We start from the raw sequence: 16,935 nt of genomic DNA, 5'->3' as shown, positions 1-16,935 counted from the left end.
CTCACGTGTTCCAACATTTCTACGGAATCCAAACTGATATTCCCCGAGGTCAGCTTCTACCAGTTTTTCCATTCGTCTGTAAAGAATTCGTCTTAGTATTTCGCAGCCGTGGCTTATTAAATTGATAGTTCGGTCATTTTCACATCTGTCAACACCAGCTTTCTTTGGGATTGGAATAATTATATTCTTCTTGAAGTCTGAGGGTATTTCGCCTGTCTCATATATCTTGCTTACTAGATGGTAGAGTTTTGTTAGGCCTGGCTCTTCCAAGGCCATCAGTAGTTCTAATGGAATGTTGTCTACTCCCGGGGCCTTGTTTCGACTTAGGTCTTTCAGCAGTATCATATCTCCCATTTCATCTTCATCTTCATCTACACTCTCTTCCATGTCTACAATATTGTCCTCAAGAACATCGCCCTTATATAGACCCTATATATACTCCTTCCACCTTTCTGCTTTCCCTTCTTTGCTTAGAACTGGGTTTCCATGTGAGCACTTGATATTCATACAAGTCGTTCTCTTTTCTCCAAAGGTCTCTTTAATTTTCCTGTAGGCAGTATCTATCTTACCCCTAGTGAGATAAGCCTCTACATCCTTACATTTGTCCTCTAGCCATCCGTGCCTAGCCATTTTGCAGTTCCTGTCGATCTCATTTTTGAGACGTTTGTATTCCTTTTTGTCTGCTTCATTTACTGCATTTTTATATTTTCTCCTTTCATCAGTTAAAGTCAATATGTCTTTTGTTACCCAAGGATTTCTATTAGCCCTTTTCTTTTTACCTACTTGATCCTCTGCTGTCTTCACTATTTCAACTCTCAAAGCTACCCATTACTCTTCTACTGTATTTCGTTCCCCCATTCTTGTCAATCGTTCCCTAATGATCTCCCTGTAGCTCTCCACAACCTGTGGTTCTTTCAGTTTATCCAGGTCCCATCTTCTCGAATTCCCACCTTTTTGCAGTTTCTTCAGTTTTACAGTGTAATTTATGCTCCGTATTCGTCACACTTACCGTGGAACCATATTTGGTGACCCTCCACTACCGCGTCGCGCCGTATTTTCGCGTCCGTAACAGTGCTACGATAGTGCAGCCATTACCGGCACTTCGTCCAAACCAACGACGGCACCACTGCATCATCGTGATTTGTGCCGCGTTACGATACTGAATATTCGCGTACTCCGCAAAATACAGTAATTAAATCTGAAACAACGACACATCAGACCATTGATCTGTCGGGGAACAATGCCGACGTGCACAATGAAAAATGGAGCCCCGCCGTCATTCCGTCTCGTCTTTTTAATACGCCCATGGTTTATCAAACTTTCTCCCCTTCCCTTGCTCCGGCGTCCACGAACAGGCGAACTGTGCAAATGAATGGACTCGTTATCTTACAGAGTGATTCACACACAGTGAACAGTGTCGTTTCTGCCTGCAAACGAAGGCTTCCAACAAAAAATCTTTCCATTGAGCTCGGTTCCGGTTCTGTTCGTGCGACTTTACAGGCGTCTACTGAGCAATCAAACACACCTTCATGAATAGAGTCGTCACGTCAACATCCCGCCTAAAGTGCACGGCACCCACGCCGCATCTGTGATCTTGTCGACACCTTACGTGCAAAACAATGTGCCACATACTGACTGTATTGTTTCGAGTGCTCACCCCGCGTCTTCAGCGTCGCGTGCATCCGCAGTTCTACCGCCTGACACACACCACGGCGCGCAGTCTCACGAACTATTTTCCATCGACGTAGCTATCGCGTCGACCGCGCCACATGTGCTCGTGTTCCTTCCATCCGTACCACAGCAGGTCATGTCGTTACACCAACTGTCCGCGGATGACGTCGCTACTGCGCCAACTGCGTCGCGAGTGCCCGCATTTCCGCCAGCCGCACCTCAGCACATCATACAACAGCACGGACGTTCAGCTAACGATGTTGCTGCCAGGTCTACAGCCCGGTGTGGCGATTCGCAGGCCGCGCTCTCACTATACTCTGTTCCACGCCCACACCAATAGAATTACCCGACTATCGTCTAAATTTTAAACCCCCACTGCTCAGTGCTGGTCACCCTGCCGTGTGGTTTTCCCTGTGTGAATGTATCGTGGTGGCCACGGCTTTATCGACGACAATGCCAAGTTCGTCACTCTACTCAGCCACCTCGGTGCGCAAGCCGAACTGATCAGTGATATCTTTCTTTCTACTCCTGCCGTCAACAAGTACGAGACAGCTAAATCACTGTTACTTCAACACCTTCCACGTACTCCGAAGTAGCAATTTCAGCATGTCGTATACGACGAGACGCTGGCGAAAAGACGCCTCCCCAACTTTGGCGCCGCCTTAGAACACAATCGGACGTAAATCTCATGCCCGACCGCACCCTGTGGACCCTACGGCTAGACAAACTGCAACCATTAGTGCAACTCGCCATGATGTCGCATGGACACGACCTCTTGGACTCTACGTTACGGCTCACCCATAGGATCCACACCATCGGGCAGCATTGGTGAAGCATTATTTACGTGGGAAACAGTACCAAAGTTGCCGGTTCACTGCCGCCTTGCCACACACGCAGCCACGACGCAGCTAAGGCTGCCCAACCCCATCCAACCCCGCCTGAGTTGCCGACGCCACCTGCTGCGCGGGACAATGACCTCCGCCATGTTGACAAACAGGCTCGGCAGACAACTTTTTCACCATTTTCCGTGAGGGGCGATTGGCAGTTCGGGGCGTTGGGGGCTGGCGCGTGTCGTCGCCGCCATAACCTCCTCCTGCTGCTGGCAGGGTCAAGGGTTCAGCCGGCGCGAGAAGGTAGCACGGTGGCCGGCTCGATTGCACCACTACTAGGACGTGCCCTAGTGCCGATTGGCCATCTCCTCGCGCCAGCTGCTGTTGTGGCCCTGGCAGCAGCAGGACATTGACGTGGAGCGTGCGGGACGTTCAGATACAACTAAAAAGACAGGTTGGTTTCATTTTAAAAGATATAATGAATAACTCAGTCAGTATGAAAAACACCACAGGATTGTGTTGACTGTTTTCATTCGGTTGCTCCCACAGATCGGTTTCACTCAAAGGAAATGACTATAATAATCCAACTGATACACGAAGCTACCACTGGCTGATTCGCTTGTTTCCATTCGGTTGCTCCCATAGAATGAATAATTCAACCAGTAAGTAAAGCTAGAACCGAATCAGTCGATTGTTTTCCAACAACCGACTGAATCTATCGTTTTCATTCTGTTGTTCCCAGCACTACCTAAAGGCGCGCTCGTGTGCCACAATGAAGCGTGGGCTGAGGCCCTCCCGTGGGTGCTACTAGGAGCTCGTGCTGCCTACAAGCAAGGCCTAAATGCCTCCCTCATGGAGCTCTTGTACGGAGAGACCCTCTCCCCACAAGCCAACGTTGTCACTCCAACCACTGCTTTGCAGGACTCTGAACTGCTGGGCCTGGATTCGCCTGTCCATCGGGGCACATCCACCTTCTGGGCATCCTTCCTCCTCCCCCCATCCCTCCCCCCATTCCACATTCCGAGTTTTTGGCACGTCGTCTACAGTTCCTGTCTCTCTATATCTCCTCCATGTCCGAACAACATCGCTTTGGTTCACTCCGAGACGCCTGGACACTTCCCTTGTTGAGAGCTCTTCCTGGCACAAAGTAACAATGCGGACGCAATCGAACCGCGGTATTGACCGTCTAGGCATGGTTGAACTACAGAAAACACGAGCCTTGTACCTCGTTCCTGGTGGAATGACTGGAACTGATCGGCTGTCGGACCCCCTCCGTCTAATAGGCGATGCTCATGCATGGATTTTTACATCTCTGGATGGGTTTATTGACATCTCTGAACAGTGAAAGGGACTGTGTCTGTGATACAATATCCACAGCGAACGTCCAACTTCGGGAGTTCTGGGAACCAGAGTGATGCAAAACTTTTCTTCATGTGTTTACTTCTCGTATGAAAGCTAGCAATAGCACTGCCAGGTGTCAGAGATCTTACGCCACCTCGGCTCGCTGTCGACAGCAACCAGTTCTCTGTGTTTATTTTGAACTTCACTGTTCAGTTTCACCAGTAGGTATTAATCATTTTCTACAAGATCGGCTTCCCAACTGTTCTGCTGCATTTATATGCGTGATTTCCCTCTCGTCACTACACGTCTTCCTGACTCAAAGGTCACAAAAATCTTAGTTCTGTCCAAGAGAATATAAGGTTTCACTTTAAGAGATTCTGGTGGTGCCTAAAGTACACCTGTGGCAAAACACTATAAATACCTTCACTGCATGATAACCATAGTGATGTTACTGATGACAGTGTCACTAAAGTAGAATTAGTAAACATTGAATTCCGAAATTCCTTCACCTAGAACGAAGAGGGAAATGTTCCATAATTTGAGTCGAGAACAGCTGCCAACGTGAGAAACTTAAAAGTGGATATCCTCGGTGTAGTGAAGCAGCTTAAATCACTTAATAAAGGCAATTATTCCAGTCCAAATTGTATACCACTAGGTCCCTTTCAGGATATGCTGATACTCTAGCTCCATACTTGGCACACACAACCGCTCGTTCGCCGAAAGATCCATACCTAAAGACTGGAAATTACAAAAGTCACACCGATACCCAAGATAGAGAATATGAGTCATCCACTGAGCTACAGACCCGTATCACGAACGTCGATTTGCAGTAGGGTTCTGGAACATTCACTGTGCTCGAACTTTAAGACTTATCTCGTAGAAAACGATTTATTGACAAATAGCCAACACGGAGTCAGAAAATATCGTTTTTGTGAAACTCAGCTACCTCTTTATTCTCGCGAAGTAATGAGTGCTATCAACAGGGGATGCGAAGCAGATTTCATATTTTTAGATTTGCATAAGGCTTTTGACAGTTTTAATCAAACTGCAGGACTAACGGAGTATTATCTCAGTTGTGTGATTGGATTCGTGATATCCTGTCAGAAAGGTAAAAGTTCATAGTAACTGACGGAAAGTCCCCAATTGAGAACGTTTCGAGCATTATGGGGAGGGCCTTGCTACCAGCTCGGGATTTTGACGATGTGATGCGCCAATTGGACAGAATTTGGCACGATATTCCTCAGTGGGACACCCAACAACTCTGTCAATCAATGGTAAGCCGTATAGTATAACTGCTTGTATAAGGGCCAGAAGTGGAGCAACGCGTTATTGAGTTGCTCACTTTGTGAATAAATCATCCAATTTTTTTTCTGAAATTGCAATCATCTTTTTGTCTTTCCATGTGCGTCACAACTACCGATTAACGCCCATTGGGAAAATTCCTTCATGGTGCGTAGCTTTTTTTTTTTTTTTTTTAGAGTGCACTTTCAAAGTAGTCCAGTTGAAACCGGTTCTTGATTCAAATTCTGGGATATTTACTGCATCTTCATTGGGTAGGAATTACACAAAACCTTGATTAGTAACTTTACTTTAGTCGTGCTGTCGTCAGTAATACTGTCGTTGCTTTTATATACTGAAGGTGCTCATTGTGTCTTCACTGCTGTACTTTACGTACGACCAAAACCATTTTGCATTTTCGTATGTGTTTTGGCCATAGCCTCTCCTGTAAGAATACGCGACGCTCCTGCTTCAGCTTCCTGGACACAGCATGAAACGGAGTGGCAGAATCGCTCTATCTCGAGTTATGCCATACGCAAACTTTGCTGCTGTTTAGCGACGACACATTTCTGTGTAGTATTCAAACTTAACTACTCCGATTGTGTCCAAGAAAGGGTAAAATCCGAATCAAATGATTATGCCTCTAGAGCGCTGTTCCAGCGCTGTGTGTAGAGTGTGAGACAGGTGCGCTGCACTCACCCAGCGCGAGCGGCGGCGTGCGGAAGCTGTCGCAGAGACTGCAGTTGGAGGGCTGCAGCGCGGCGCGCTCGCCGCCGTCACAGAGGCTGCAGTTGGGCAGCAGGGAGGGCTCGCCGCCGCCGGCCTGCAGGGCGCGCACGCTGAACCTGACGGCGCCGCCGCCCCCGGACGCCTCCCCCAGAGGCAGCGCCAGCGACGCCTGCGACGCCGGCACCACGCGCGACTCCACCTGCCGGCCGTCCACCAGCGTCACGACGCTGTAGTAGAGGCCCGCCGCGGCCGATGGCAGCGGTGGCGGGGACCAGTGCAAGTGCGCCGTGGGCAGCGAAGACACCTCCACGTACGAAAACGGCAGCAGCGGCTCATCTGGGGACCAGTGAATGGCACACAGTATAGAAAGAGGCCGGATGGGAATTCTCTCTGCTACAAAGCCCCGTTATACTGGAGAAAATCGAAACAAACACAAGTGAACAAGCACTTACAGACAGTTCGCTTTCTGTCACGTGCCATTCGCTGTCACTGGAAGCACCAGAAAACGACAGAAAATGAGTATCGATACGTGCGAGTAGCGCTGGTCACCGTGCAAATTTTCCGGCCTCCAGTTGGAGAGCAAGAATTGGGCGCTCAAATACACAACTGTCCATTAAAATTGCTACACCACGAAGATGACGTCCTACAGACGCGAAATTTAACCGACAGGAAGAAGATGCTGTGATATGCAAATGATTAGCTTTTCAGAGCATTCACACAAGGTTGGCGCCGGTGGCGACACCTATAACGCGCTGACATGAGGAAAGTTTCCAACCGATTTCTCATACACAAACAGCAGTTGACCGGCGTTGCCTGGTCAAACGTTGTTGTGATGCCTAGTGTAAGGAGGAGAAATGCCTACCATCACGTTTCCGACTTTGATAAAGGTCGGATTGTAGCATAACGCGATTGCGATTTATCGTATCGCCACATTGCTGCTCGCGTTGGTCGAGATCCAATGACTGTTAGTAGAATATGGAATCGGTGGGTTCAGGACGGTAATACGGAACGCCGTGCTGGATCTCAACGGCCTCGTATCACTAGCAATCGAAATGACAGGAATCTTATCCGCATGGCTGTAACGGATCGTGCAGCCACGTCTCGGTCCCTGAGTCAACAGATGGGGACGTTTGCAAGACAACAAACAGCTGCACGAACAGTTCGACGACGTTTGCAGCAGCATGGACTATCAGCTCGAAGACCAAGGCTGCGGTTACCCTTGACGGTGCATTACAGACAGGAGCGCCTCCGATGGTGTACTCAAAACGAAGCTGGGTGCACGAATGGCAAAACGTCATTTGTTCGGATGAACCCAGGTTCTGTTTACAGCATAATGATTGCCACATCCGTGTATGGCGACATCGCGGTGAACGCACATTGGAAGCGTGTGTTTGTTATCGCCATAGTGGCGTATCACCGGGCTTGATGGTATGGGGTGCCATTGGTTACACGTCTCGGTCACCTTTTGTTCGCATTGACGGCACTTTGAACAGTGGACGTTACATTTCAGATGTGTTACGACCCATGGCTCTACCCTTCATTCGATCCCTGCGAAACCCTACATTTCAGCAGGGTAATGCACGACCGCATGTTGCAGGTCCTGTACGGGCCTTCCTGGATACAGAAAATGTTCGACTGCTGCCCTGGCCAGCATATTCTCCAGATCTCTCATCAATTGAAAACGTCTGGTCAATGGTGGCCGAGCAACTGGCTCGTCACACTACGCCAGTCACTACTCTTGATGAACTGTAGTGTCGTGTTGAAGCTGCATGGGCAGCTGTACCTGTACACGCCATCCAAGCTCTTTTTGACTCAATGCCCAGGCGTATCAAGGCCGTTATTACGGCCAGAGGTGGTTGTTCTGGGTACTGATTTCTCAGGATCTATGCTCCCAAATTGCATGAAAATGTAATCACATGTCAATTCTAGTATAATATATTTGTCCAATGAATACCCGTTTATCTTCTGCATTTTTTCTTGGTGAAGCAAGTTTAATGGCCAGTAGTGTAGGTGCACCGAGATGACTGCTTCTCGGACTTTTTCACAAGTTTTTGATGTATTTGCATACAGAAATCTTAAGAGATAACGATGTCTGTCCATGCCTCAGAAGAATTAAAAGGCAGAAAAGTGAAGTGTCTAAAATCCAGTACTAACCCTTTGAATACGTGGGAACGAAATATTCAAATTCATAATTGTGAATTACTGATGAACCTAAACATTATGACCACTGCCATGCAAGAGATTGAACGCTGCCTGGTAGCACTGCGGGCATGAGACGTGATAGGAACGTACGCAAGCGGAGCAGGCAGGAACGGCGAAACATTCTATGGACGATAGTGGGCAAAAATGAGGAAATCTGCTAACTTATGCGACTCTGACAAGAGGAAAATTGTTATAGTCCGACGCCTGGGACAGGTCGTCTTGGAAACGGCTCTGCCGATCGGCTGTTTGTTTGTTCTGTCATGAGCATCTGTGGTAAGTGGTTCGTAGGACAGTAAAACCACAAGCAGCCAACAGGATGGTGGACCACAACCAACGCACACAATATATTAGTAACACCTTAAAATATACGATTAATATATTCTACAAGACAAATAGCACAAAACAAAAGAAATCAATAATTGTGACAGAAGAGAAAGATCAATACAATATGTGCAGTAAACTGTAACTGCTGCAACTTTAAATATATTGGGATAACAGCATGAAATTTTAAAATCAGATACAAAGAGCATATAAGGACAATGAACAGTGGCATGCCATAATAACATGAGTAAGGGAATGCTCAGTCTCCAGGAAGAGTATTTCTTACAGAAGATAACAGATGCAACTGCAAATATGTTAAATGAAAAAAATAGCATTAGATAATATTGACGCTAATTCATAACTTATATTGTAAATAAAATACTGATTCGATAATTAAAATTATTTGTAATGCATGAAAATAAAATAATTAAAAATAATAGAATGGACACACACACACACACACACACGTGTCTCTCCTTCCCTCCTAGCCACCCTTCCACCATCTCTAACCCCAGACTGCCCCCCCCCCCCCTCTACTCTTTCTGTGAGCCCTCAGCCAATCCTTCCAACCCTGCAGGAAGTGAGGAAGACCACTGTGCAACCAGGAAGGTCATATGCAGTGTAATAAATAGATGTGACCTACCAATTGGAAACTTATGCTGTGTCCAACTAGTGCATAGAAAAGAACCCATGGATACATGAAAAGGATAGAAAAATGAGAGTAGGTGATAAACAATAGTAATATATTTGCATATAGTTAAATAATTTAAACAGTCTACTGTTTTGGCGGCAGTTTAGCTTTTTAGCATGCTCATAAGATGCTACAGATCCAATCCCCAGTGGCCTACAGAGATGGGAAGCTCTCCATAAAATCATACAAATTTAAAACAACGAAAGTCAAATTTAAAACAACGAAAGTTGTACAACTTATAAAGTGAAAATTACTAGGGGTGGCCAAATTTAGCTTGAAAGTATGGGTACCACACCGCACATGGACATATTAGTGGAGGTATCCATCAAACTACGAAATGAAACTAACGGTCATTATAACAATTTGGTGTATTACCAAAACATGTAAAAATGATTTACCCACTTAATCGAGAAAGTGAACATTTAAGAGGTCGACAGTGGACTGCAAATAAGAAATATACCCTTGCCATCGGCTGTTGGATAAGTAAAAGCACAACATACATTGCTAACACGGCCAATGACTAAAGAAAAGATTAGTGATTCAAGGAAAAGTCCCAGACGAGCATGCACGAACACGAATACTCTTGGTCAAGTGCATGATGGGTGCAACTAGCTGGCTGTGAAGACTGGAACTGTGATATGAAACCCCGATGCAGATTAGCAGACTTCACACTCGCCTCCAGTCAGTGGTTACAAAGACAGCATATGCACTATTAATCTGTGAGAGGACAGAAGACGCTCACACTAGTGGCTGAAAATTGTAAGTTCAGCCTGTGTACTTTACTCTAAGTCGGAGACACCTTTCTCTGCAGTCCTCAGACCCAGCGTTTTGCCTCAAGACGTGGAACAAGTGTCGTCTGTGGCATCACCGAAGCAAGTCTGTTTCGACTTTCCTTTACAAAACTTAGCTGGTTCTTCCAGTGTCGGAATCTCATCAGCCAACTGGAGCAGACGTCAAGAGTTCTGACCAATGATAGTTTACTGGAACAGGGTAGCAACTTCCTGCTCTTGCTGGCTTTGTCACGGTTAACCAGTAAAGCGTCGTGTGGGGAAGAAGGCAGAAAGCCGCGCCCAATACGTGACAGCTTTTCATTCATGACCAACCAGAAGCTCAGCAGGTACGCATATGCAGGAACTCACCCCTTCTACCGAAATAATTATGATGAGCCAAACACAGACATAGTTTAATGCCTGCTACCACACTACAAAGGCTTGCGTTGTCATGCAGCCTTCAGATTCTTCTCTTAGCTACAAAAGATTCCTTTTCGCTTCCTGTACAATACAATTTTTATGGCATGTTCCACAGCCTCCTCAGCGCAACTGCTGAGTGGACACTGCCGACTGTCTTACCCTACTCTTTACCTGTGTAGAGAATGGCTTTCAACTCGAGACAACTTTACTGCTCTTCTGGACCCCTAAGTTAACTTCCCTTTTGCGAACCATCTAAAGGCTTCCTAGGCTGCTGAAATAACAAGACAAGAGGAAAAGAGATGTAGAAATAATTATCAATGCAATCATTGGCATTAATAAAAATTGTATGCTGCTTTCATGCAGCATTAATGATCTGACTTGACTGACAACGTGAATCTGTATAAAAAAAATTATAAAATAGGTTATAGGATAGTTTGGGACTAAACCGCCATGTAACACTAACAAGAATAACTACGGATCTCCTAATGTTGTTGTTGTTGTTGTTGTTGTTGTTGTTGTTGTCTTCAGTCCTGAGACTGGTTTGATGCAGCTCTCCATGCTACTCTATCCTGTGCAAGCTCCTTCATCTCCCAGTACCTACTGCAACCTACATCCTTCTTAATCTGCTTAGTGTATTCATCTCTTGGTCTCCCTCTACGATTTTTACCCTCCACACTGCCCTACAATGCTAAATTTGTGATCCCTTGATGCCTCAGAACATGTCCCACCAACCGATCCCTTCTTCTAGTCAAGTTGTGCCACAAACTCCTCTTCTCCCCAATCCTATTCAATACCTCCTCATTAGTTACATGATCTACCCACCTAATCTTCAACATTCTTCTGTAGCACCACATTTCGAAAGCTTCTATTCTCTTCTTGTCCAAACTATTTATCCTCCAGTTTCACTTCCATACACGGCTACACTCCATACATATACTTTCAGAAAAGACTTCCTGACACTTAAATCTATACTCGATGTTAACAAATTTCTCTTCTTCAGAAACACTTTCCTCGCCATTGCCAGTCTACATTTTATATCCTCTCTACTTCGACCATCATCAGTTATTTTGCTCCCCAAATAGCAAAACTCCTTTACTACTTTAAGTGTCTCATTTCCTAATCCAGTCAACATTGTCAAAAGCTTCCTCTAAGTCTACAAATGCCAGAAATGTAGGTTTGCCTTTCCTGAACCTTTCTTCTAAGATACGTCGTAAGGTCAGTATTGGCTCACGTGTTCCAACATTTCTACGGAATCCAAACTGATCTTCCCCGAGGTCGGCTTCTACCGGTTTTTCCATTCGTCTATAAAGAATTCACGTTAGTATTTTGCAGCTGTGACTTATTAAACTGATAGTTCGGTAATTTTCACATCTGTCAACACCAGCTTTCTTTGGGATTGGAATTATTATATTCTTCTTGAAGTCTGAGGGTATTTCGCCTGTCTCGAACATCTTGCTCACCAGATGGTAGAGTTTTGTCAGGACTGGCTCTCCCAAGCCCGTCAGTAGTTCTAATGGAATGTTGTCTACTCCCGGGGCCTTGTTTCGACTCAGGTCTTTCAGTGCTCTGTCAAACTCTTCACGCAGTATCTTATCTCCCATTTCATCTTCATCTACTTCCTCTTCCATTTCCATAATATTGTCCTCAAGTACATCGCCCTTGTATAGACCCTCTATATACTCCTCCCACCTTTCTGCTTTCCCTTCTTTGCTTAGAACTGGGTTTCCATCTGGGCTCTTGATATTCATACAAGTGGCTCTCTTTTCTCCAAAGGTCTCTTTTATTTTCCTGTAGGCAGTATCTATCTTACCGCTAGTGAGATAAGCCTCTACATCCTTACATTTGTCCTCTAGCCATCCTTGCTTAGCCATTTTGCACTTGCTGTCGATATCATTTTTTAGACGTTTGTATTCCTTTTTGCCGGCTTCATTTACTGCATTTTTATATTTTCTCCTTTCATCAATTACATTCAATATTTCTTCTGTTACCCAAGGATTTATACTAGCCCTCGTCTTTTTACCTACTTGATCCTCTGCTGCCTTCACTACTTCATCCCTCAGAACTACCCATTCTTCTTCTACTGTATTTCTTTCCCTCATTCCTGTTAATTGTTCCCTTATGCTCTCCCTGAAACTCTGTACAACCTCTGGTTTAGTCAGTTTATCCAGGTCCCATCTCCTTAAATTCCCACCTTTTTGCAGTTTCTTCAGTTTTAATCTACAGTTCATAACCAATAGATTGTGGTCACAGTCCACATCTGCCCCTGGAAATGTCTTACAATTTAAAATCTGGTTCCTAAATCTCTGTCTTACCATTATATAATCTATCTGATACCTTTTAGTATCTCCGGGATTCTTCCATGTATACAACCTTCTTTTATGATTCTTGAACCAAGTGTTAGCTATGATTAAGTTGTGCTCTGAGCAAAATTCTACCAGGGGGCTTCCTCTTTCATCTCTTAGCCCCAATCCATATTCACCTACTATGTTTCCTTCTCTCCCTTTTCCTACTTTCGAATTCCAGTCACCCATGACTATTAAATTTTCGTCTCCCTTCACTACCTGAATAATTTCTTTTGTCTCATCATACATTTCTTCAATTTCTTCGTCATCTGCAGAGCTAGTTGGCATATAAACTTGTACTAATGTAGTAGGCATGGGCTTCGTGTCTGTCTTGGCCACAATAATACGTTCACTATGCTGTTTGTAGTAGCTTACCCGCACTCCTATTTTTTTTATTCATTATTAAACCTACTCCTGCATTACCCCTATTTGATTTTGTATTTACAACCCTGTATTCACCTGACCAAAAGTCCTGTTCCTCCTGCCACCGAACTTCACTAATTCCCACTATATCTAACTTTAGCCTATTCATTTCCCTTTTTAAATTTTCTAACCTACCTGCCCGATTAAGGGATCTGACATTCCACACTCCGATCCGTAGAACGCCAGTTTTCTTTCTCCTGATAACGACGTCATCCTGAGCAGTCCCCGCCCGGTGATCCGAATGGGGGACTATTTTACCTCCGGAATATTTTAGCCAAGAGGACACCATCATCATTTAACCATACAGTAAAGCTGCATGCCGTCGGGAAAGATTACGGCTGTAGTTTCCCCTTGCTTTCAGCCGTTCGCAGTACCAGCACTGCAAGGCCGTTTTGGTTAATGTTACAAGGCCAGATCAGTAAATCATCCAGACTGTTGCCCCTGCAACTACTGAAAAGGCTGCTGCCCCTCTTCAGGAACCATACGTTTGTCTGGTCTCTCAACAGATACCCCTCCGTTGTGGTTGCACCTACGATACGGTTCTCCGTATCGTTGAGGCACGCAAGCCTCCCCACGAACGGCAAGGTCCATGGTTCATGGGGTGGGGGGGGGGGGGGCAATCTCCTAATAGAATACTATAATTAAATAATTTTCTTTAAATTGTAGATAACTGATGTTGTCTAGAATGAATAAGTAAAACATGTATGGTTAGAAACAAAGTAACATTCAGTTGCATAAGACAGAGTTTTCCTTCTCTACGTGATAAAAATAGTTTTCTAATGATGCGGACGGATGCAGAACCCATAGTCAGCGAACATTTTCACTACTGTGTACTAGAGAAATGCAAGCATGTGAAGAACCCACTTCCTTAGTTCTCGCTGCCCACAACTCGGTCTCCATGCAGATTGGCTTCACACTGATGGCAGTTCCCTCACCCTCCATCACATGAGTGAGCACTCGCCGAGTGTGAAGCAGCAAGCACCTGGTCCCGTTTTACAGCTACGGAAACATGGAGACTATTATTACGAGGGTCACTCGAAAAAAAGTTAGTAATATTTTTTCAAACATCCAATTTATTTTCCGTGCTTTTGATATTTTTACAGTATGTCCAGACATTCTTGAGAGACAAAGCGACATTTTTCCACATTATGATTTTAATTTATTTTGTTGTTACCAGTTTCAGTGCTTCATTGCGTCATCTTCAGGCTGTCAACTAGTTGAGAAGGCAGTTGATGGTTGGAGTGCTGACACATTATCTGCGTATCCAGTAATGCTGACAACTGAAGGGTTATGCATGGGGATCTTATCAACCTGTACCGCATCAAAGACAGCCTGAAGATGACGCAATGAAGCGTTGAAACTGGTAGCGACAAAATAAATTAAAATCATAAGGACGGCTCTAGGTGTTTTTATTTTTTTTCACGATAGTAAACGGCCGTCGTTCCAGAGACATCCCGCTAAAAGGATGGACATACAAAAGCTTTTCCCACATAATCTCTGTCCTCTTAAACTTCCTTAAATCACCGTAAAAATATGGGCTGTACATTAGAAGTCAGGATCAGCATTTTGGGTCACTGTTTAAAGCCTTCACAAAGGAGTCATCTTCAAATCTCATTCCATCTACATCTACATCTATATCATACTCTGCAAGGTAACTAACAGTGTGTAGTGGAGGTTACTTCTGGTACCACTAACTACCCTGTTCCATTAGCGAATAGCGCTTGAGCAGAATGATTGTCGGCAAGCCTCTGTATCGGCTCGACTTTTCTCTTCGTGGTCACTACGGGAGATTTATGTGGGAGGAGGTAATATGTTGCCCGACTCTTCCTGGAAAGTGCTCACTTGAAATTTCAATAGTAAACCTCTTTGTGATGCATAACCCCTCTCTTGTAACGCCTGTCACTAGAGTTAGCTGAGTATCTCTGCAACGCTCTCGTGCCGGCTAAATGACCCCGTGATGACACGCGCTGCTCCTCGTTCGGTCTTCTCTGTCTCTTCTATCAGTCCTACCTGCTACGATCGATGAACAATACTGGAGAATCGGTCGAACAAGCGCCTTGTAAGCCACTTCCTTCGTGGATGAGTTACATCTCCCGTAAGCTTCTACCTGTGAATCTCAGTGTGGCATCTGCTTTTCCTACTATTTATGTTATTTGGTAACTCCACTTAGTTTATGGTAGATACTGTTTCCGGCAGTTTGTCATCAATAGTGTATTTGTACAGAGGTGGATTTCTTTTCCTATGGCAGTATGTTACATTTATTTCCGTTCAAGTTCAACTGCCAGAGTCTGTACCATTCAGCAATCGTCTGCAGGTCATTCTGGGAATCGGTACTGTCTTCTGGTGTTTGCTACTTTATTATGGACAACCACATGATCAGTGAACTGTCTTCAAGATTATCTGACTCTTGCTACTACATCATTCATAAACACTTCCTTGGAATACTGCAGAAATTCCCTTCACATCTATCGATTTTGTTCCATAAAGAGCGACGTGATGACTTCTGTCTTCAAGGAAGTCTTGAATCCAGTCGCAAATCTGCTCCGACACTCGATAAGCTGGTATTTTTTCACTGAACGGCAGTGCGGGACGGTGTCAAATGCCTTCCTGAAGTGAAGGAACACTGCATCAACCTGAGCGTTTGTCCACGGCGCGGTGGATCTCATGGAGGAACAGAGCGAGCTGAGTTTCCCCAGGATCTTTGTTTACGGAATCCTTGCTGTTTTTATACAGGAGATTTCCTTTCTCAAAAAACGTCATAATTCTTGAGCATAAAACATATTCCACAGTTCCACAACAGACTGACGTTAGTGGTATTAGCCTATAATTATGTGCAAGTGATCTACGACCCTTCTTGAAAACGGGAATGGCCGGCACTTTTTCCCATTCGCTGCATGCCCTTCGTTGCTCCAGAGATCTACGACAAACTGCTTCTAGAAAGGCAGCAAATTGTTTCGCATAATCTTTGTAGTATCTTATAGGTATCTCGTCTGGACTTGAATACTTTTTACTACTAAGCGATTGCACTTGCTTTTCTGTTCTGCGACTGATTGTTTCAGTATCTATCATTTTGTTGCTCGTACGATGATAGAAAGGAGGGACTGAATTATGATCTTCCACTGTGGGAAAATTTCAGAAGACCGAAGTCAGTATTTTGGCCCTTCGTATGGGATTCCTTCACTTTACTAAAGAAGTGGAAATCACACTGTGCCAGAACAAAGGTGTAGGGTGGAAGATTCAGTGTTGTTCATCCAAGCTTTGTGATCTCCGTGGTAGTCTTCGTACTGAAATGTGGCAGCGTCTTGTCAGGCAACAGCATTGCATCATTATGCAACAAATTCAAGCATTAAGTTTTTTAGAGGTTTGCCACATATGTGTCAGAATTGATTGTGGTTCGTGTGGCATGGTTTCCATAAGCAATAACCCTTCTGAATCATGAAACGCAATACCCATCACCTTTCCTGCTGAAGGCGCTATTTATCCATCTTTAACTACTTTTCACGATGCCATTCTATCGATTGCCTCTTCGTCTCTGGTGCAAAGTAATGCAATCAGCTTTTATCTCTTGTCACATTTGCTGCACGTAAGTCATCTACAGAATTCTTGCATTGTTTCAAAAGTTTGGTGTACGCTGTCTTCTGTGTTTCTTTGCGGACGTCAGTCAACATTCTTGGAATCCACGTAGTGCAAATGTTTTTCAGCTTGAACTATCTCAATATCTTGCACACACTCGCTTGTTCTATTTGCCCTCAGACCGACAATTCGATCACTGTATGCGTTTGTCAGCCAAAATTACATCGTGAATACACCGCACATTGTGAGGATTTTGTGCAGTGCATTGTCTGCAACAGCTGAAAGCAAGGGGAAACTACAGCCGTAATTTTTCCCGAGGACATGCAGCTTTACTGTATGATTAA

The 16,935-nt window shown here is 44.8% G+C and overlaps 1 protein-coding gene across 1 annotated transcript in view; it reads right to left on the bottom strand.

Annotated features, from left to right (window-relative positions):
• Positions 1–16,935, bottom strand: part of LOC126456475 (uncharacterized) — a 341,682-nt gene that overhangs the window by 87,882 nt on the left and 236,865 nt on the right. Inside the window, exon 6 of the mRNA XM_050092226.1 lies at positions 5,820–6,185. Coding sequence (XP_049948183.1) covers positions 5,820–6,185 — 366 coding nt within the window. The remainder of the gene's footprint in view (positions 1–5,819; positions 6,186–16,935) is intronic.

This window comes from Schistocerca serialis, chromosome 2, assembly GCF_023864345.2.
Source record: "Schistocerca serialis cubense isolate TAMUIC-IGC-003099 chromosome 2, iqSchSeri2.2, whole genome shotgun sequence".
Lineage (NCBI taxonomy): Eukaryota > Metazoa > Arthropoda > Insecta > Orthoptera > Acrididae > Schistocerca > Schistocerca serialis.
Note: the sequence above shows the minus strand (reverse complement) of the source record. Positions and strands in the feature narration are given on the sequence as shown.